General features: G+C 45.1%; 1 protein-coding gene across 9 annotated transcripts in view; it reads right to left on the bottom strand.

Annotated features, from left to right (window-relative positions):
* Positions 1-19,408, bottom strand: part of LOC120227957 (transformation/transcription domain associated protein) — a 111,523-nt gene extending 92,115 nt beyond the window's left edge. For 8 of the 9 annotated variants that reach the window (XM_039226022.1, XM_039226028.1, XM_039226025.1 and 5 more), the window contains exons 1-11: positions 19,339-19,408; positions 16,918-17,078; positions 16,454-16,503; positions 11,986-12,096; positions 10,645-10,749; positions 9,626-9,709; positions 7,597-7,653; positions 5,989-6,114; positions 3,730-3,807; positions 3,438-3,526; positions 2,268-2,364 (exon numbers count right to left, since the gene is read on the bottom strand). In XM_039226022.1, the coding sequence (XP_039081953.1) occupies positions 2,268-2,364; positions 3,438-3,526; positions 3,730-3,807; positions 5,989-6,114; positions 7,597-7,653; positions 9,626-9,709; positions 10,645-10,749; positions 11,986-12,096; positions 16,454-16,503; positions 16,918-17,017 (897 nt within the window). In that variant the 5' untranslated portion in view covers positions 17,018-17,078; positions 19,339-19,408. Of the gene's footprint in view, positions 1-2,267; positions 2,365-3,437; positions 3,527-3,729; positions 3,808-5,988; positions 6,115-7,596; positions 7,654-9,625; positions 9,710-10,644; positions 10,750-11,985; positions 12,097-16,453; positions 16,504-16,917; positions 17,079-18,839; positions 18,948-19,338 lie in introns of those variants that run through there. The other variant, XM_039226023.1, reaches the window with a different exon arrangement.
* Between the last annotated feature and the right edge of the window lie 3,715 nt (positions 19,409-23,123).

Raw genomic sequence — 23,123 nt, 5'->3', positions numbered from 1 at the left:
TTTTATTTATTTATAGGAGAGAGAGAGAGAGAGACAGCGGAGCAGGGGAGGGTCAGAGAGAGAGGGAGTCACAGACTGAAACAGGCTCCAGGCTCTGAGCTAGCAGTCAGCACAGAGCCCGACGCGGGGCTCGAACCCACGAACCGCGAGATCATGACCTAAGCGAAAGTCGGACGCTTAACCGACTAAGCCACCCAGGCGCCCCTATTTTCCCAGCTTTTAACAATGAATCTGAATCACTTCATCAGTGCTGGGAAAGATGGAAAAGTAAATACTGAAAATTTTCTAAGATGTCATCTACTCCGTCATCCGGTTAACATAAGTTGTGAACGACACCAGAGACCCCTTTCATCAACTCAGAATAAGCTCTAATCAGTTTCCTTTTGAGGCACGTTAGGAAGGCAAGGTAGCTCAAGCTTATTAAAATACCCAGGAGTACCTAATTCAGATTTTAAAATATTTTATAAAAAAATAATTTTTTTAATCCTTATTTATTTTTGAGAGAGAGTGCGAGCAGGGGAGGGGCAAAGAGAGGGAGAGACACAATCAGAAACAGGCTCCAGGCTGACCTGTCAGCACAGAGCCCGATGTGGGGCTCGAACTCACAAGCTGTGAGATTATGACCTGAGCCGAAGTCAGACACTTTAACTGAATGAGCCCACCCAGGTGCCCCACTAAATAAGATTTTTAAAACCAAACATTCGTTTTCTTATTATAAGGCATCATTATTGAGACAAATGCACTTAAAAAAGGACAAAAATAACTACGAATGCTTTCAGAGGTAGTTTTTACTCTAAACAATCTGACATATGTGTTTTCATTTTCACTTTCCCTGAAAATAAAGGGTTTTTGTTAAGGAAAAAAAATCCACTGGTACAGGATAGGTCAGGACTAAATTCATGCCACACTTTACAATAAATACAGCTACACAAGAATTTTATTCAAAAGCACGGTATGACTGATAGGAAATAAGGTGTCATTTCTCTCCTTCAAGTTCTGCTCATGATTGAAATAAGGACAGACTACAAGTGGCGGAAAAACAAACATAATCACCTTCTATAGCTGATTAATTAAGGATGCTATTTTTAATTTTAAAATTCCAGTCTCTCCTCACAACTTGCTGTCACACCAACCTCCAACAGCAAACTCAACGCACCAAGTCCCCACGAAAACTTGTGCGCCAGTGTTTATTTATACTGGCCTTACTGACAATGGCCAGAAATGAAATCGCTGCATCTAGTGACAGAAAGGACATCAGCGGCACCCAGGGGCTGAGGGCCCTAGGAGAGTGAATAATACCACTGCCAATCAGTATGGGGATTGTTTTTAGGGTGAAGAAATGGTTCTAAAATTGGATAGTGGTGATGATTGTACAAATCTCTATGAATATACTAAAACCACTTAACTATACACTTTAAAAAGGTGAATTTTATGATATGTGAATTATCATATCACATATCTGGTAAAGCTGCTTAAAAAAAGAAAAAATCAGAAACAACCCAAATGGTTAGCAACTGGGGAATGGATGAACCCAGCCTGGTACGTCCACACAGTGTGGTATCCTGCCTACAGACTACACTGTGTTTGCCCCTCCAGTTCATGCTGAAGCCCCCACCCGCACTGTGACTGGCCCTGAAAACCAGAGTCTTCTGAAGGTAATTAGGTTAAATTGGATCTTAATCCAATAGGACCAGGGCCTTAGAAGAGAAAAAGCAATCCCCCCCATTCCCCCACCCCCCGACATGAGGACACAGCAAGGCGGTCATCTGCAACCCAGAAAGAGTCCTCACCGGAAACTGAACCCTGCTAGAACCTTGACCTTGGACTTCCCAGCTTGCAGAATTGTGAGAAAACCAATTTTTGTTGGTCGAACCACTCAGTCTACGGTATTTTGTTAGGGAAGCCTAAGCAGGCTAAGACGACCATCCACCAATAAAAACAAAATAACAGTGAATCTCAGCGCTACTGCTAAGTCAAAGAAGCGACACTCAAAAGGTTGGTTATCTACACTACCCACTACAGGATTCATTTTTTTGACAAAACTGGGGGCCGGAAAGTCAGTGTTTGCCAGGGACCGAGGAGGAAATGGACCACAAACATGTAAAAGGGAATTTGGGGAATGGTGGGAACATTCTAGATTTTGGTGTGTTGCCGGTTACCAACCATATGCATTTGCCAATTCGAAGAACTATATACCTACAAAAGGTGAATTTTATTGCAAGTAAATTAAATCTCAGTAAACCTGACTTAAAAGTCAGCGAACTTACCTGATAAATTCTGATGATATATGCTAAAAATGACAATGTTTTGATCTGAGCAGCAATAAAATCAGCATATAACTCCTTGTTGTAAAGCTTATGTTGCCTGAATGAGAAGTGAAAAGAATTTACAATATTAGCTCTTAAAACTCTTTAGGTTATGTATTAATCAAAGCCTATAATTAGTAGGTTCCAAAAGTTTGATTTCTACACAGACCGGAAGAACACAGCACCAACCGTACATATGATACACATGTGCACAGTTCAGATTAACACCAAAGGTTTGAAGGTGTAAAGCAAGCCGTTCTCCAAGCCACCGCAGGGCAGCTACAATGTGCACTCCACAGAGCCAACACCAGACTGCATCAGGGCCCTGCAGGCTCCAGGAAGACCCCAGAGAGGGCCACCAACGGTTGTTATGGCTGATTCACCCTCAGGCGCTGCCCTCCAGTGACTCGGAGCCAGATGGGTTACAGTCAAGAGAGTGAGTGACAAAGGTCTTAAGTTTGAGAAAAAGCTTCGACGGGACCTCACAAGATGACCACGCATGATTCACATACTTAGTGATCAAGGGTGACAGGGAGGGAAGGGAACAAGGGGGACAACACGTCCCAGCACTCGTGCTGAAAAGGCACAGCAAGCGCAGGGGCTTAAAGGTGCAAACGCTTGGGTATCCCACAGCTTGAAGCGAGCACAGGGAGCTCTAAATGCTCAAGACCCCAAAACTCGAGGTATGAGCTCATCTTTTCAGAAGGAACTGAAATAAACATTAACATCACGATTGAAATACAAGTTCAAGAAGTCAAAAATGCGTATCATTTTACCAGAATTTTTATCACTCAAAATTTTTGTGTCTTACGAAAGACAACAGCAAGTGTATTTTCACTTGAATTAAAGAACCGTAGGGGCGCCTGGGTGGCTTAGTCGGTTAAGCGTCCGACTTTCGCTTAGGTCATGATCTCACAGTTCGTGGGTTCAAGCCCCATGTCAGGCTCTATGCTGACTGCCAGCTCAGAGCCTGGAGCCTGTTTCCAATTCTGTGTTTCCCTCTCTCTCTGACCCTCCCCTGCTCACGCTGTCTCTCTCTCTCCTAGAAATAAATAAAACATTAAAAAAATATTTAAAAAAAAAAAAAAGAACCGTGGCAGTGAGCCATGTCGTCATCTGGAGAAATCTCACCTGGCTTGTGCAGATACCTGAATTGCAATGGTATTCATGATCAAGGGCACGAATTCAGCAACGACATTGTGGATATTCAGTTTGTAGAGCTAAAAGCAAACATATCAGATTTTCATGCTCTTACGCTCTGCTATGGCAACATAATTGGGCATACCAAGAAAAACTCTAACACTCATTATGTTTAATCAGCACGTGTGCACCACACAAATGTTCCATTTGCCACAGAATATAAGAAATGAACTTTGTCAGAAAATAAGAAGTCAAAACCCCAAGAAACTAGTAATACTCATACCTGATACATTAAAACAACAATAATGGGCAATTCTGCCAACACTTTCAGAGAAAGAGATCCTCTTGGGATGATGGAATGCTGGAAGACAGAAGCGAATAAGGCCGAGGTTATCACCACAGCACTTAAAATAGCCCACCACTGAATGTAAACTGGTACAGCCCCTCTGGAAAACAGTGTGGAGGTTCCTCAGGAAACTAACAATAGAACTCCCCTATGACCCAGCAATAGCACTGCTAGGAATTTACCCAAGGGATACAGAAATGCTGAGGCATAGGAGCACGTGTACCCCAATGTTCATAGCAGCACTCTCCACAATAGCTAAAACATGGAAAGAGCCTAAGTGTCCATCAACAGATGAATGGATCAAGAAGATGTGGTTTATCTATACCATGGAATACTACATGGCAATGAGAAACAATGAAATCTGGCCATGTGTAGCAACATGGATGGACCTTGAGGGTGTTATGCTGAGCGAAGTAAGTCAGGCAGAGAAGGACAAATATCATATGTGTGCACGTATAGGAGGACTAGGAGGAACTTAACAGAGGACCAATCGGGAGAAGAAGGGGGGAAATGGTGGGGGAAAGGGAGAGAGGCAAACCATGAGAGACTCTTGAATGCTGACAAAAACTGAGGACTGATGGATGTGGGGGGGAGGGGGGGATGGGCATGGAGGAGGGCACTTGTGGGGATGAGCACTGGGTGTTGTGTGGAAACTAATTTGACAATAAACTATTTGTAAAAAAAAAAAAAAAAAAAAAAAAATAGCCCACCACTAAGCATCGCCCCAGCAAAACAAAGAGAAAGGAAAATACTGCCACATCTTTGTAAGTATCTGTGGTGAAAGACCCAAACTATTTTGAAAATAAAGCACAGAGAACTATTGTTTAATATAAACCTTTTTCTTAATCTAAGCGTTTTTTTAAAAATGTTTTATTTTTATTTTTATTTTTGAGACAGAGATAGAGACAGCATGAGCAGGAGAGGGTCAGAGAGAGAGGGAGACACAGAATCTGAAGACAGGCTCCAGGCTCTGAACTATCAGCACAGAGCCCAACACTGGGCTCGAACCCACCAACCGTGAGATCATGACCTGAGCTGAAATCGGACGCTTAACCACTAAGCCACCCAGGTGCCCCAATATAAAGCTTTTTATACTTTCCAACGGTCACTACCTATGGTAAAAACATCAGGAAAATTCGTCCAAACTTAGACCTTCAAATCACCTGAGGAAATTTCACTTTTTTTATTTTTGGGGGGAAATTTTCAGTTAGTATCTATTATTTTACTTACTCAAAAGAACAACAGCAAAAAGTACAAATTTACACAGCTTTATTCAAAGATATTCATAAACGCAAAGTGCTTATGATAAATATAAGAAAAAATCTGCTGGTCTTAACATATTAAGAACTCCCAGCACAGGTGAGGAAAATGTCAGGTTTAGATCCAGAAGGGCAGCAGACAGAAACAGACAAGCAAGAAAAGAAACACAAAGACTGACATTAAAAACAAGTTCCTACTTCAAGAGGAAAAAAGGACTGAAAGCTTTGTTTGAAGTGTAGTTTCCTTTTTATTCTAGCACAAACAAACATTCTGCAAAGCAATGGCAGTCAAACAAATATATACAGTATCCTTAGATCAATCATAAAAATACAGCTACCGTAACAGCTCAGTACAAGTTACTTCACGCAAGACGCCATTACCCACAGACCAAACAGGCATTACCTTCACAAAATCCCACCAGACAGGTGTGTCGGATAACGAGTCAGAAAATGAAGGCCAGAACAAAAGCTGGGTACTTTGCTACAGTCAGAAAGCCTAAGTGCTGGGGCTGGACCATCATCCCCAACCTTTAAGCCTCTGTCCTCAGAGCCGGCGCTCTCTGGTACCGAGCTACAAAATGATGTGCAGCTTACAGGGACGTCGTTAACGTCAAAGCTAAGGATGGAGCAGAGGTCACCTTGCCCAGGGAAGCTTCTCTTTCCAGCAGATGATTCTGGATTTACACTACTGTCTTATCATTTTATCTTCGCATCCTCTCTGGGCCACCATTCACACCTAGGGCGTGCGGGCTGCACCACAGACCAGTGATGCTCTCAGACACACACATGCCCCTGACCTTAAATGCCTCACATGCTTAGAGGAAAAAACCCCAAAATACACTAGAAATATACATGAAGAGGGTCTCATTTTTTTTTCCCTCTACCAAGTACAGGAGACACGGATAAAAACAAAGCAAACAACAGGATAAAAACTTACTGTTCTCGTCTCACTGTCCTCGCGCTCTGGATTGACTTTCACAGCAATCGTTGTGATCATACCAACCATTTCTGGGGGAGGGACTGTGTTCTCGGGGATCACCTGAGGGTTCTCAAAGTAGCGGTTCTGCATGGAAAGAGTGAGCAGAAATCATTCTTCCAAGTCAGACACGATACTCCTCAAGGAAACACGCCTGCCACGTGGTGGAGGAAACCCAGTGTTGAACACGTCTCTGCTGCCCTGATGCCATAGTACTGGGGGTCCCCTTTACAGACAAAGAGAACCTGACGGTGACATTCTCTACCACCAACAATGGAAAACAAAAAATGTGCCCAAAGTATTTTCTCCTTTTTTTCCCTGGCTGGTAAGAGATGAAGTGCACTGCATTACATCACTACCTCAGTGGGAGGAGCGAGGAAGCAGCCCCTCCCTTCAGTGCTCCGGTGGTAGGAAACCAGGAGCTAGTCCCCACTGAATCCACTTTCCAAACAGTCTCCTACACAGAGTTCAAGGACAGGAACAGAAGCCACGCACAGACATTGTTAAAAGCCGGGGCCTCACTGGCATCCTTAGTTCTCAATGCGATTTGGGCTTCACGTTAAAGAAGAGACCGCTTCATGTGAAAAGCAGCTTTTCTGACTGCATGGCAGGTGCCGGCACTTGCTAACTCAATAATGATAACCTGACTGTTTCAGAATGAATGAAATTTTATACATTCTTAGGTTTAAATCCTTAAAATACCAAAAGGATTCTACTTCCTTGATTTTTAAAAATTCCTTTAAAGCTTTAAAAAAAAAATCTTTGAAATAAAAACTTTGATACATGAACAGATTCAGGCACAATGATTTTTAGTTAAGTATTACTTTGTGATTGTGATAGTCAGGAAGCAAAAATCAGGAAAAGCAGCATCAAGGATATGGTCCAGACACACTCAGGGGACGGGCAATAATGGGGCCATTAAGAACTATGACTGCAGCAGGAGAGTGTGTTACAGGATGTTCCTAACTGGTCCCAGTGGCGCCGGCCATTAGGTGAGAGTGAGGTGGGGAGGAGACGGCCCTCATGCACGCCGTGCGCTCTCACACATTGCAAATGCCACTGAAAAAGACTTCTTTCAATACAGGAAGGAATTCTAATGTCACTGAAAAGGAGTCTGAAAGTGGACACCACTTCCCAAAAAAGGCTTCTATTGGGAAGTGCAACCATCTTTAAAAAACATGAAGAAAGTGGAAAAGCAAAATTTTAATGTCATTGGTTGCTTACCTTACAGTTACCTTACCTTGGTTACCTTACCTTACCAACAAGATTGCAACCTTACAGTTGATTTACCTTGGGTTTTTTTTTTTTTTTGCAAATTTCTACAATAAAAACATACTGCTCTTATGTCTAAAATGACAGATTTGATCTAAACAGTGAAACCAGAAGAACTCTTCTTTTAAAGGCTGATTTATCAACCTCCATTCTGACCACCACCAAACACTCATCCTCAAATTAGCATTCTCCCCCACGCCCAATTATTCCTTCAACCTAACTATTCCAAATTCCCTTTGGAATGAGGAAATAATAAGTGAATACAAATAACAGATTCAAACAATATTAAAAACATACCACTACTTTTGGAAGCTCCTTGTAAATCTGTTTCACAAAATCCAAAAAATGATGAATCTGAAAGTAAAATTAAAAAAAAAAGACAATATAAGGAAGATATTTATAAATAGAAAATGCTTAAAGTAATGAAAATGTTAATAGTCTTAATGTATAAGAAGTCATAAAACCGGCAGGAAAAATGTCAGACTCAAAATACAAACAGGCAATGAATGTAAACAGACAGATAAAAAAAAGAAATAAAAGGAAATAAGTTTCTAAATCAGAAGGAGCAAAGGGATGAAAATTAAAATAAATACCACCTCTTGCCTTTCATTAAAAAAAATTTTTTTAATGTCTTATTTACTTTTGAGAGAGAGAGAGAGACAGCAGGAGCAGAGGAGGGTCAGAGAGAGAGGGAGACACAGAATCCAAAGACAGGCTCTGGGCTCTGAGCTAGCTGTCAGCACAAAGCCAGATGCAGGGCTCAAACCCACGAACCGTGAGATCATGACCTGAGCCGAAGTCGGACGCTTAACCAACTAAGCCACCCAGGTGCCCCCTTCTTGCCTTTCAAAAAGTACTACTATCCATGGGAGACAGAGTCCAACCAGAGGGAGACTCCTGTACTCCCAAGGGAAGCATGAACCACTCAAATCTTCTGGAAATAAACTTAACGGCAGTATCTCTCAGAAGCATTAAAACATGAACACCCTTGACTTGGTAATTCTACTCCTACAAATGCAGTCTACGAAATAATTTAAACTGTAAACAAGATATTCAGCAAGAGTCCTAAAATAAAAATTCTGAAATACCTTAAATATCCAAAAACAAGGGCATTATAAGAAAAGACTATTACACATCCATTAAAAATCAACTTTATGCAGAATTTTTTAGGATTGGGAAACTACTCGTATGTAGGAAATATACATATACATAAGATGGGGAAAAGGAACAGAAATCAAGACATCAAAATACCTTTCTTAGGATATTAATAATTCTATTTCATCTTTATTCTTTTAACTTCAAAATAATCTACAACATGCATTTTACTAAGGTTAGTGTCAGAGAAGATACTATCTTTTTTTTTATGGTGATGACTTTTTATTTTTATTTATTTATTTATTTTTTTTACAAATAGTTTATTGTCAAATTATTTTCCACATAACACTCAGTGCTCATCCCCAAAGTGCCCTCCTCCATGCCCATCCCCCCTCCCTCCCACATCCATCAGTCCTCAGTTTTTGTCAGCATTCAAGAGTCTCTCATGGTTTGCCTCTCTCCTTTTCCCCCACCATTTCCACCCTTCTTCTCCCCCTTGTTCCTCCATCAAGTTCCTCCTAATCCTCCTATACGTGCAAACATGACATTTGTCCTTCTCTGCCTGACTTATTTCGCTCAGCATAACACCCTCAAGGTCCATCCATGTTGCTACACATGGCCAGATTTCATTGTTTCTCATTGCCATGTAGTATTCCATGGTATAGATAAACCACAAGAGAAGATACTATCTTAATGAGGACTAACACAGCCATGTTTAATGCTTACTTTGCAGGTACCAATCACTCTGCTAAGAACTTAAACTTTTATATTTTATAGTGAGTTCTTCAATCTTTGGAGGATGCCTTGTGAGTGTCCTCATTTTATAGAAAAGGCTCCAAAAGGCTAGCAGATGACCCAGTGTCAATTACAGATTGTCAATTACCGAATTATAGGGCTGAGGTTCCAACTTCAGTTCTGACTTCAGAACCCACATCTCACACCCTTGTAGAGCATACACTGACCAGAGCCTTCCAGCACAGCAGACGTGTAAACACCAGGATTAACGCAACAACCAGTTTAGTCGTTTACCATGTTTCAACTAATGTACAAATTATTCATATATATTCATTATATGTATTCATGATATTCATATAAACACTGACCAAACAAAAGTCACCTTTTATGAAAAGCAGAATGTCCTGTCATTTCTAGAAGACAGTACGCAAATTACATGAAAGAAGGAAACCTGTGGACACACAGTTATAGATGCTATCACAGTCTAAACACTTACTTCTTGTGTGATGGGTGGCCTGAACTGTTTGTGTAACTCGATAATGATTCTTAGACAAATAAGAACGTTCTCTTCATTTTCCGTCTTAAAAGAAAAAAAAAAGGCATTTAAAAAGAGTTACACTTTCGAGGTTATTTTAATCTAAAGATCACAGACCATTTTCTAAGCAATTTTCTGTATGCACACACTACATCAGCCAGCCCCGATTTCATCTGCTGCACAGAAAACAGCAGTCTCAGACAAGAAGCTTTTGAGGTCTTTGGGGGATGGCGGAAGGGCATCCCGCCAGTGAGCTCTGGAGAGTAATGCTCTGACAGAGGAATGACCGGCACTTGAGGCAAGTCACACCAGGCAGGAAGGTCTTAATGGTCCAAAGGACACTTCTCTGTTGCTTGAAAATACAGCCCAAAGAACAATTGGTGGGCACCCACCCTGCACTGGATGGTCTGTTACACACCTCACGCTCTCTGAATGGGGGTGTCCTCCACATCTTACCTGTGAGGGAGCTGAGGCTCAGGGAAGAAAGCAATGAGGCTACCACAGCAGCCAACCCATGGCAGAACAGGATCTGAATCCAACTCTATCCCCCTCCGAAGCTCACCAACCCTTCCAAGGGGCCCCAGGACACAACAGAATTCTAAACATACCGGGACTAAGAACAGCAAGAAAACAGCTTTAGAGGTTAATGCTGATAGATATCAGGTGGATTCACCCAAAGAGTCTGAGAAACTCTTGACAAGCATCCAAAGGCCCCTGCATGAAGTCTGTTGACCCAAACCCTTCTAAACATTTCCACTCTGTCTATTCAATTACCTGCAGACTCCAAAAAAAGCTACAATTAATAATACTTCTTAGTAATTTGGTTGGAAAAATGGGGGAAAATGGACATTAGGAAAGCTTTCACTCATGTGAATTGCAACTTCAGTGAAAGGGAAGTAGTTGTGGAATACCAGACTTTACAAGAAGAAAACCACTGAAAGTCTGAATATGGCTAAATAATAAGAATTCTCAAAGATTACCTCTAAAAAACGAAACATCACAGATAGAACGTTTTTTGTATGAGGACGAAGATGTTCGTTGGTTGGTATCCTGTGAATTATTTCAAGGACTAGCTTCCGCAATTGCTGGTGAAGAAAATAAAAAACGTAAATATCAAATCCTTCCAAGAATGTCAAGGTAATTTTTTTTTACTCTCCAAGTTACATGGCTGTCTGCTCCCAACACCGGGAACCACCCAACTACAAGATGAACCCTATTTCAGGAATAGTCCTGTAAGTTACTTAAATGTAATCCCAGATATGTACTGCAAACCATTACTTCAAGCCTTCCACAGTCGTGCACCAATCAACCAAGCCTAACATTCCCTCTTTGAAAACTTATTTCCAGCAGAAGGGCACTGGTGTGTGACTGCTGGGTGGATTTCAGATGCAAGAGCACAACACGAACTAAACTTGGTCTGGGATCTCCCTCCATCATGTATTTGGTTCCTACAATCCTCTCCCTGATTCTCCCGGGCCCAAGGACTGATTGTATCACAAGCTGACCAAGCTTTCAGGGTTCAGTCTGTGGAGCTGACAACTAAAAGATAGGTCAAATGTGTAGATCTTCGACTGGTACAACATAAAAATGCTTTGTTTAGCAATAACTTTCACTGGCATTATGGTAACTTCTAAAGAATAATTTTTAACAGACATGCACTGAAATATTTATAGAAAAAAACTGATGATGAAAACAGTCTTTAAATGATTGGGGGGAGGGTAGGAGAGAGGGGTACAGATAAAACAAAACTGGCTAGAAGTTACAAGAACAGACACTAGGAAGAGGAGGTGAGGCACTAGCTATGCAGAGGGTCACCTAAGGGATCATTCCTTCTTTTTGTGGGTACTTGAACTCATCTGTAATAAACAGTGTACACATGTGACCAGTCAGCAAATGTAAAGAATTAAATTAAAACCAAGACACTTAACTGAAGAGCCACAGTCTGGGACAAAGCTATCCTTATGTGACCAAACCTCTATTTTATTTAATTATCTTGTAATGTTTATTTTTGAGAAAGAGAGAGAGAGAGACACACACAGACACAAAGTGTGAGTGGAGGAAGGTCAGAGAGAGAGGGAGACACGGAATCTGAAGCAGGCTCTAGGCTCTGAGCTGTCAGCAAAGAGCCCGACACAGGGCCTGAACCCACGAATGGTGAGACCAGACCTGAGCTGAAGCTGGATGCTTAACCAACTGAGCCACCCAGGCACCCCAAAACCTCTTATTTTAAAATGGGACCCTAAGTTTTCTCACTTGTTTTAATTCACAAATGCTTGTGAGCTGACATTTTCCCTGCTCGCTGACATTTCTGAACAGATTACCTGGGCTGGTTTCTCCTGAAGAAACTGGACTTCCCCATCTTGAAGAAACGTGAGAAATCGGGGGATGATATGCTCGAGGAATGTGGAATATTGAGGAGATGATGTGACATTCTAATTAGGCAAAGATAAAAGAAAACCCCATTAAGTCTTCATATTTTCATATTTTTATTTCCCATTCATACTGTAACCTCAAAAGAGAAAACACTTTAGCGAAGCCAACAGTAATTTTTAATGCTTTTAGAGGCTTTAGTGATTGCAGTTTTAAATTAATTAAAATGATCACTGCTTCTGAAATCCAATTTAAGAGACCAAATGTTAACATTTACTGTTACAAGTAGAAATACTAATGCTATGGAAAATGTGGAACTCGGAGCCTGCTCTAAAGGGTACCTGAATAAGAAACTTGTGAAAGGTCATTTAGCTTCTAGATCTTAGTTTCTTCATGTGGCAAATGAAGAGCCTAAACACACCAGTGCCTTTTTCTAATCCGAAGCTAATTTATTGGTTAGAGCTATATTAATTCGATCATAACCCAAACTAATCCATTATTCATCCCAGCACTGATTTTAAAAGAACAGAAAATGAAACTACAGTCTGGTGACAGTGTGGTAAAATGGCTCCTAGAGCAGTTTCTGGAACCCACTCAGGAAATAGGAACATTGGGCAGTTACACAGCCTCTGAGTCCCCATCTGCTGAGTATCCTATTATTTCCTGACTTAGGTAATCACGTAAAGATTACATGAGTTAATTCAGGACACAGTAAACGCTCTGCGGTAAATGCTCAATAAATATCACCTGGTGTTATTACCAGAACACTGTGCTGTGATAATATATATTTTTAAATTCTTTCTTAGTCCTCACAAGCCCAAGGTAAGTATTGCCTCCATTTCACAGACAGAGAGGCTCAGAGAGGTTATAAAACTTGCTGAATGTCAGTCTGCAGGCTTTAAAGTGGATGCAAATTAAGGGTCTCGAACAGCCAGTTCCTCTACCCTATTAAGACCTCACTTGCTCATGCAACAAATACTCCTTGAGGTTCTATCAGGTGCTCTGAGCAGATACAATGAAGAAAATAGATACGATTCATGCCCTCAGAGATGGGAGGGGTAGTGATGTGTTGGGGAGACTGATAAAGAATACAGGATTATAACGGAAGAAGCAATGGCAACTAAGAGCACATCTAAAAAATGGGACACGATGTCGTGGGTGGAACCAAGGGCAGAGGACGCCTTCCCCAAGAAGCCATGTTTACGGTCAAACCTAAAAGGCCAGCAGGAGTGAACCATGGGAAAAAGTGGAAATGGAGAAGGTTCGAAAAAAACTATATATACAAAGGCACAAGACTATGAGAAAGCACGGCTGTAAAAGGCACTGACACTAGTTCCTAGTCCCCCAGGGGAGCATGAGGCCAAGTGGTTAAATTGTTGCTATCACAAGCAGCCTCTGGGCGGTTAATTAAATACAAGTGTCTCAAACTCCAGACACTGATCTGGGCTGAAAATAAAGATGCAGGGTTGTCTATCAGTACAAGGTGAAAATCTTAGAAGGGGAATCTATGAAGGGTGAGACAGAGGAAAAGGCGAAAACCAGCAAAGAGTGTGGTGCCAAGCAAAGAACGCCTGAGCCCCAGGTTCCCAAGGCGAACCCGGGGCTCCATGCCCACAGAACACCATTAGGAGACCCCACGGTGCCTCGTAGCTCCCCCCAAGCAGACTATGAATTCACTGGGGGCAGGAACTGTGTCTGTCCTCTCATGCCCAGAGCTTATGACTTTTTACGAAAATGCCCACCTTCAAGGAAGAGGTAGAGGATTCATGCTAGAACATTATCAAGGTTACCAAGAAATCCAGCTCAGCTGCACGGAAGCCCATTAGCCACCACGGATTCCACAGCTCTCACAACAGGTTTCAAATTTCTCCCATAAAAAAGAATCATTCAACAAGCTCCCCTGTTGTTCTGCCGGCGTGACAACTCAGCCCCCCCCCCCCGCTCTTTGATCCGTATGAGTTTTTCATGTGAGTTCTAACGTGGAGCTTTCTTTATTTTCTGTCCTGAAAGATGGCCCATATGACATTTACTTAGCCCACAATTTTATTCCTAAGTGTGTGAGGAAATTTCTAAGTCTCCTGAAAGCACTGGGATTTCTCTTTTTTAAATTTCACTCTTCCCATTCCAATTTTCTTCCAGGATAGTAATGGTGGTAATTCAGAATTACCTACTGATGGTCATCCTAGTAGTTAATTCTTTGAAGGGCTTAGTTTTCAGGATTTCATTTAAGGTAAACGTTCGTAGCATACAGATTTCAAAAGTCACTATTTTAAAAAGCCCCAAGTATATCCTGCTTTGCCAACTTTTAGTTCTATGGATCAAATCAATGCATCTGGGACCAAAGTCTGAAATTAACTTGCTAACAGCCAGACATGAACCAAGAAAGAAAGGAGTCAGACACTTAACTCAGATAGCCCCATGCCCACACTCAGAGGCCGGATTCAAATGCTTGTTTCTGCAGGTTCACAAGCCCCTCCGTGACTTGATCCTCTCAAACCCGTTGGGACTATGGTTTTCACTTACCACTTCTGCCAAAAACCCAGAATGCAGGCCCATCATGTCCTCCCTCCCACCTCTTTTTTTAGTTTTTTTTGTGTTTGGTTTTTAACAGCTTGTATTAGCAGCTTGGGCAGAAAAGAAAGCTCTTTAGCTCAATCTCTAAATATCTCAGCATTTTTTTTTTCCAGCTCAGTTCAAGGCAACAAGTCCTTAAAAAAAATCTCAGAACAAAACTACCAAAAAAAAAAAAAACCCAAAAACAATCCCACCAAACAGAAATACTACCCATTACTACAGATCCTAGGGCATCTGATTCATCCCCACTGATTTCAACCTCTGCCTAGGAGACTAGCAGCACCAGACTAACCATGAAGTTGGACAAAACACAAGAGAACAGCTTTCAAGTGCTGGACCAGAGGCCGTGCAAGGCCACAATCTCCAAGAGGGGGGATTATACAGCTGCCACCGCTCTCTGCCCAGGCACGGATGCCCTGACGGGGTCTTGGCAGGCTGGTGCCTGACGACAGCACAACAGTCCTGCTGAGCCGAGGTGCAAACACCAGAGTTTCAGGCAGTTCAGGTGGCTGGAACCTGCAGCGTAGAACCTCAGGGAAACAGGAAGTACAGGGGATGGTCTTGTCCAAGTCCTTGAGATGTTGACTGAGGGCTGGGCTGCACAGCCAAGTAAGATGGGATAGGACCACCTGAAGCTCACTAAGAGGGACGAAGAGACACCATAGGTCTAGCAATGCTGGATGCTGCGCGTCCAGACTGGCCACAGTGCACCTTCTTAACACCTCTTTCTCACCCCAGAGATCAGCTGAGCAAGGACCATGCCCTAGAGTAAGGCCTCTAAAACAAGCCAAGCCTCAAATCAACTTCTGATGATATCCACCGGGAGCTGGAGTTTGGAGGCTGAATTCCACGGAGTTAGAGAGACCTGGGGACCATCTCAGGCTTCCCACCGATCCTCCATACCACAGCATAAAGCCAAGCCTCTGCGGGTTCGAGGAGATCAGCCAGCCACTGAACTGCCTACCATAATACATCAGTACTCTTCCGAGGGAAGGAACAGAAGAATCTAGAGTCCCTACATTTCACATACAATATTCGGCATACTCAAAAACTCCCAGGCATGCAAAGAAGCAGGATCATGTGACCCAGTCAGTAGAAATCTAGCCCAAATATTGGATTCAGTCAAGACTCGAATGAAGTCATTATAAATATGTTCCAAGAATAACAAAATAGGTGTTAATAAACCATGATCACTTCCGTGAAGATGCAAAATCTAAAAAGAACCAAATGGAAATTCCAAAACTGAAAGGACAGTAACTAAAAAAAGTATAAAAAACAAACTGAAATTTTAAAACATTTCAGCAAACTGGAAAGGACACAAAACAGTCAGTGAACCTGAAGGCAGACAGTTGAAATTATCCAATCTAAAGAACACAGACAAGACAGACTACAGAAAAGTGAACAGAATACAGAGACCTCTAGGACACTATGAAGCTGTGGAATGTGAGGCTCAGGAGAGAGAAAATGCTCAAGATCACGGAAGTGAGAAGTAACAGAACCACACATGGACTTCCAGCTCTCACTCCACCTGTTATGACGTGAATATAACAAACCCACCACATGAGTGTCAGCGCATCCTGAAAGCATATGCCTCAAAATGAAAACAAGTTCAACCACCACCACCAAAGCAACATTCCTCAACATCACTTGAAGTTCACGGTCACTAGGTAAGGAAGTTGGACAATACTGTGCCCAGGTCAAATTTCAGTTCTGAAATGCAGTTAGGTCGCATTAACGGAGATAACGATTTCTAACTTACTAGTGAGAGTGATGGGGGAGCAATTAAAAAGTACATGTGAATATTCAGCTCACAGTGAAAACAAAGTACATAAATTGAGCTCATACCTCAAAATTTTCACTAACTTCTTGCATCATTTTTAACTTGGTTTCATCAGCTGTAAATGACAAAACAAATCATCAGGTAATTGAAATTACATTAAGGATCTTCAGAAAATGATCAGGTTTAGAGGCTTAAGAGAAGCAATCAGATCTTATCAGTTTGACTGTCATGGTCCAACAGAAGGCACATAACTAGTTCCCTACAACCAGTCATACACACTCATACTCCCAGACATACGTGTGCATGCACAGACAAGGGCAAAGATATACACACACACACACACACACACACACACACGTGCCTCTTTGGGTCTCCAGCCAGCAATGCTCATCACTTTGCTTCTCCACAAGGTAGGGAATGGGAAAATTAGGATAAAAGTTGACTTTACTATTTATCTCCATGTGCATGTCATTTGAACGGAAATGAATGAGTCCCCATAATGTATTTCTTAACGACAGAACTGACTCACGTGTATTTACATCCGTGAGAGCTGCCACAAACTGAAGGTATTTTTTCATCAGAGTGGTTTGGTCAACCACCGTGGCCCCTTGTGTTGCAACAAATGCCATTTTTCTTTTAAGCTGGTTTGTTTCTCAAGAGGAAGCGATCAGGTCCATGCGTTCATCCAGCCTATGAAAAGAAGCACAGGGTTCGCCAACTTATTAAAGGCACAGGCTCACAGTCTCTATGGAAAATCTTAAATAACTACATTAAATACTTTTTAACTAACCCAGAATACTATTCCTTCTGCTTTTTGGAAAATGAAATTTACTTACATCCATTTTATCTACTAATTTCTAAACATGATTTTTATAAACAGATGTCCCCCTCCCCTTACTGTATATCCTTCTTTCCCTACGTCAGGGGTTGGCAAACTCTCTATAAGCCATAAAGTAAACATTTTACCCTTTGTATTCTCTATCACAACTACTTAACTCTGTTACAGCCAATAAACAGCCATGGACAACCCAGAAATGAAAAAGCATGGCTGTGATCCATGTTTTTATTTATGTACACTGAAATTTCAATTTGATACAATTCTCATACGTCATGAAACAATCTTCTGTGGATTTTAAAAATCAACCACTTAAAAATGTAAAAACCATTCCTAGTTCAAGGGCTGTACAAAAGCAGGCAGCTGAGGGGCGCCTGGCAGGCTCAGTCAGTAGAGCATGTGACTTTTGGTCGCTAGAGTTTAAGTTCAAGCCCCATGTTGGGTGTAGAGGTGTAGAGATCACTTAAAAATAAAAATCCTAAAAAACAAAACAAACCCAAAACAAACAAAAACACACACAGGCAGCTGGATTTGGCAAACTGTACCCTAGTGATTGGTTCTCAAACTTCAGTGTGCACTATGATCACCAGGTGCCAAAGATGGACTTAAAGCACTACCCAGAGACTGTGGTTTGGTGAGAGGCCCAGGAAGCTGTAAATTTTGTTTGCAGCTGGTACTAAGCAGGCACTTAGAAAACGCTCCTTGGATGGATGGATGGATGGATGGATGGATGGATGGATGCTTCAGGTCGTTGATGACCACACTTTAAGAACTACCTCTCCAGGCTGACACTTCGTTTCAATTTTAAGAGCGCTTACAGAAATATCTCGAGAACCTGATGAATTTGCTTTTACCCATCTTCCGTGTAGAACTGTTTAATTCCACTCCGCAGGAAGATGCAGTTTCAGACTTAATTTGCTTCTGCAGACCTTTCAAAAGCCCTCCCTTGCAGTTCACACTTGTGCCCCAAGTGATGGGGACACCCTGACTCCACAAAGCCTCTTCCGGCCAGTGTCTCCAAGACACCAAAAAAGCACTTGGATGCAGAAAAGCCGCTGAGGGGTGTTCTATCCCGCTCCTCCGAGCAGGAAAACTCACAGAGACGGAAGAGGGGGATTCTGTCAGCCCTGCTGGATGAGACCTGACTACTGCTTCCTCTTTCGGGTATTTCACCGAATGCCCCCACATCCTCATCCGTGGGGACCCAAGAGTCAGGGTGATGCCTCTCCATGCCTACGAAACTTCTGGTCGTGCCCAAACTCCCTGGACCTCCTTTTTCAGCGAAGTCGTCAACTCCTTCATCGCCCGCGACCCCAAGAAGCCAAGCTCCGCGCGTTCCGCTGGGCCTGGGCCTGGGAGTGGGTGAGGGGTGGGCTGCGGAGGGAAAACGGCCCATCCCGCCCGTCTGCCCGAGAGCAGCTCGAAGACGCCGGCGGCCATGGGCCCGGGTCCGGGCCCGGCCTCCGTCGGGCCCCAGCGTCCCGGCCCAGGTGGGAAGGCCGGAGCCGGCGCTGAGCCCGCGCACAGACAAACGGCCCCGCCGCCCCGCCCCGCCGCGCCGCGCCGAGCCTGAGGCGGCGCCGCCGGGCCAGAGGGGGCGCTGTCGTCGCAGCTACCTTTGCTCTCCTCGCCGGGCCGGGCGAGTCAGGGGCCTGCATGGAGGCCGGGAGGCGCCAGGATGGGCCGGGGCGACTCCGGCGGAACGGAGCCCCAACCCGCCGCTCTCTTTCCCCAGTCTCAAACGGCTCTCCGCTTCCCTCCTTTTGTCGTCGTTCCCGAGCACCCAGCGTCCGCCCTCCCAGCCGTGCTACGGCGACCGCCGAGGGCCAGTTCCCGCGCCGCTAGCCCTCCGCCTCCCAGAGCTCCCCAGCGCCGCCAGGCAGCCGGAGGCTACAGAGCGGCCGCCGGCCCCCGCCTCCCCGGCTGGGCCCCGGTGGGGGCTGGGAGGGGAGGCCTGGCGGGACCCGGCGCACGGAGCCTACCTCTGTCGCTCCGCAGAGCCGCCGCGCCGCAAAGGCCTCCCCACGCCGACCCCGCCGCACCGGTCCGGGCAGCGGCGCGCGCCTCCCGGGGCCGTTCCGCCGCCCTCCCTTGCCTGCCCGCGATTACCCTCACCTAGGCGGCCGGCCTCCTGCAGCTCCAGCCCTCGGCCCCCAGCGAAGCCCTCGCAGCCACCGCCGCGGTGCAGTCCCGCCCCCGCTTAAAGCGGCCGCGCCCGCCGCGGGAGAAATAGGCCCGGGCGCACCGCCCCCAAGTGGGTGCGGCCTGGGCAGGCGGCGGGAGCAGGGAGGGGCGTTGAGCCCGGTGGGCCAGCCCGGCCCTTTAAACCTCCGCCTGGGTGGGCGGGGCCGCCGGCAAGGTTGGTGGGGCTGGCAGGTGCTGGGAGTCTTTGGACTCCTTCTGCCCTAAATCTGGTCGCAGGAGCCAGGCCCGGGGAGGGGAGGGACATCGGGGGCTGCTGCAGGGCGGCGGGAACCGGAGGGGCTTCCTTAGGAGGCGGCGGTCAGGCGGGGGAAGAGTACATCCCTGAATTGAATGTGCCAGGCAAGGACGGGGTTCCCCCACCCTTCCCTTTCTGGGGTAGTTCTCAACCCACTGGAATGGTGAGGAGGCAAGCAGGGGCCTTGGGAAGGCGAAGGCTGGAAAACAAGGAAAGCCCTGGTGTTCTGCTCGGAGGTGGTCGGCCTGATCATTTGTTCTGGGGCTACATCACCCATAGGCTGCACCCCGCAGAGGATCTCTTTATGTCAGCTCATACCTGGGGGGCATATGTCTCCGGACTAGGACTGAACACTGATGAGAAGGAGGGGGAGAGGGGCATAACACCCTGATGCCCAGATGAGATGGCGTGTGCTGCACCAAGAGGCCTTAGGAGGGAAAAGTATTGTTGGTCCTCACCTACGACTCCATCTAGGATAGTGGTTGAATAGAGGACTCCTGGTAACCCATGGTCACCAGAGCGTTGAAGTGACGACTTCTCTCCACCACTTCCGGGACCTGAATCCCCACCCCCACCCCCCACTCCCGTCATCGCTAAGTTACCAAAGTTTCCGTGTCCCCTTCCCAGACACATTTCACACCTCATAATAAAGGCAGGTTGGAACGCCTGCAAGATACCCTGGAGCCCTATTCATAAGGGTGCTCCTTGCTTGTTTTAACGCTGCTACTCAAGAACAAGCCTCTATTGGGGCGCCTGGGTGGCTCAGTCGGTTAAGGGTCCGACTTCGGTTCAGGTCATGATCTCATGGTTCGTGGGCTCTGTGCTGACAGCCAGCTCAGAGCCTGGAGCCTGTTTCAGATTCCATATCTCCCTCTCTCTCTGACCCTCCCCTGCTCATGCTGTCTCTCTCTCTCTCTCTCTCTCTCTCTCAGAAATAAATAAAACATTAAAAAGAAGCAGCAGCAGCAGCAGCAGCAGCAGCAGCCGCCGCCGCCTCTATTGAAGTGCTGGAATTTTAAGTGGATGCATTTGGTGTCACTTATTTCTGCCTTGGGAGAAATAAAATACGTCAGAACACCTTTTCCACCATGGAAAAAGTTGCAACCAAAATCACTCCCCACCCCCAAAAGTAATGGGTCCAAAGTTGGGGAAGGTTGAATAATCTGAGGGCTGAAATCAGTGTGCAAACACTTTTTAAATATTGTTTGATGGAACAGGGATAGAGAAAAAAGCAGAGGGTAGACATCTTTTGGTACGTTTTAGGCTAATTGCACAGGTTAAAGACCTAGAGTTAAGCCTAGCTCTAACATTGGCTATACCCCCACCCTTCCTATAGCCCCAGCTTCTCCTAACATGGTACCCAAAATACTATAATGATTTGTATCTCTTTTCTGGTCTCTCTCCTTAATTAGAGGTCAGAGACAGTGTCAACTCGATCCCTATCAGGTGAATTAGATCACACCCCTCCTCTGCTTAAAACCCTCTAAAGACTTTCCAGCTCATTCTCATTCCCTGGCCCTATGCACCTCCCAACCTCATTCTTCATATTCTAGCCACAGTGGCCTGCCTGACTGTGCATCCGTGCCCACCTAGGACCTCTGTACTGTTCTTTCCTCAGAGGCACAAAGCTGGCTCTTTGCCATCCTTGATGAGCTCAAATGTTACCTCCTCAGAGAGAACTTTCTTTTCTTTTTTTTAATGTTTTATTTATTTCTAGGAGAGAGAGAGAGAGAGAGACAGCGTGAGCAGGGGAGGGTCAGAGAGAGAGGGAGTCACAGACTCTGAAACAGGCTCCAGGCTCTGAGCTGGCAGTCAGCACAGAGCCCGACGCGGGGCTCGAACCCACGAACCCGAGAACCCACGAACCCACGAGATCATGACCTAAGCGAAAGTCGGACGCTTAACCGACTAAGCCACCCAGCCGCCCCCCCCCCCGAGAGAACTTTCTTAAGGCCAATATAAGAAAACCACTGTTCCTTCCACCTCCCATTCACTGCCTCGTAACACTGTATTTCACCCCCCAATAACCTCACAGTCTGAACATTGGTTTCAGGGTGGCCTTGCAGGTGGCTTCTGTGACATAGATACAACTATCTGTGACTACTGTAACATTATTCGATGCAATACAGATACACATAAAAACCAATAAATCTTATTATTTTGTTTTCCACATTTCATTTCCTAAAAAAATTTTTTAAAGATTTTATATTTAAATAATCTCTACACCCAACATAGGGCTTAACAACCTAAGTTCAAGAGTCACACACTCTAACCCACTGAGCCAGCTAGGAGCCCCTGCCATTAGTTTGTTTTTAAAAAAACTATTAACAAGACCTTTGAATAATGTTAAATAGTTAAATATTTGAATCTGGTTTCTAACCTTAACATACTATTTTTTTTTCAAGCCCAATTTTCTTCTTAATTCCTGATGGACAAACAAGCAAAACTCTCCCAGGTCTGGAAACAATTCCAATGACGACAGCCAACACTGATTGAGTGCAATGTCCAAAGCACTGTTCCTAAGTGTTACCTCATTTAATCCTGGCAACAATGTCACAGGTAGGGAGTATTTCCGTTTTCAAGAAAAGGAAACTGAGGAACTAAGAGGAAAGTGACTTTCCCAAGGTCACATACTTCTTAAGGAGGATCCAAAGTCTCCTCGTTCGTTGGCCTGGTACTGTCCCCACGATGGTGATTGATGCTTCTGGGGAGTGACATCTACCAGCACTTTTAACCTTACAGGGGGAATGGGGGCTCACTCAAATATGTTCCCCCTCCATCAGGGTGAGATGGCAATGTGGCAATGGTCCCGTCCTCAGTGGAGACCACAGCTACCACAGAGACAGAGGCCATGCCTATAGGTGCTTTCACTCCAAGGCTTCGATTCACGTAGTGGTCCATCAGTGCCCACCAGGCCAGAGGGGCCATCCAACCCCCCTCCCTCTGGGTGGGATCCCTTGCCCAAGTACAGAGGGGTACAGAGGAAAGCAAAGGCCGGGCTGAGACAGGGACCCAGCTGAGCCAGCCTCCCGTCTTAAAGGCCAGACAGGCACAGCCACTTTTTAGAAGAAAAGCCATGCCCCGCTCTGTTACGGCACGTGGAAGCGCCTGTCTAGGCCAAGGTGTGCCCAAGGAGGGGCTGGTCACTCCTCTGCGGTTGTCAGAGTCTCACAAGGGCCCTGGTGTGAGCACGAGCCCGTTTTCCAGCAAGCACAGAGAGGGGCGACGTGTCTCAGCCTGGGCACCTGAACCCCTCTCTCAGGGAGGATAGGAGGCCTTTGCAGGCCCTTCGCCCAGCGCCTGGCACCCAGTGGGAGCTCCAAGTGAACGAGGCGCCGCATCGCCAAACCGTGTGCGTCAAGAGGGAAAATGGCACCTGGAGAAGAACCGAAAGGGGCCAGCGCTCGGCTTTGCAGCGGTGCGCGCGCCTCTGGGGACGCTGAGTCAGAGCCGGCGGGCG

The sequence above is a fragment of the Hyaena hyaena genome, unplaced genomic scaffold, assembly GCF_003009895.1.
Source record: "Hyaena hyaena isolate Hyena2069 unplaced genomic scaffold, ASM300989v1 scaffold_20, whole genome shotgun sequence".
Classification (NCBI taxonomy): Eukaryota; Metazoa; Chordata; class Mammalia; order Carnivora; family Hyaenidae; genus Hyaena; species Hyaena hyaena.
This window is presented reverse-complemented; position numbering and strand designations above follow the sequence as displayed.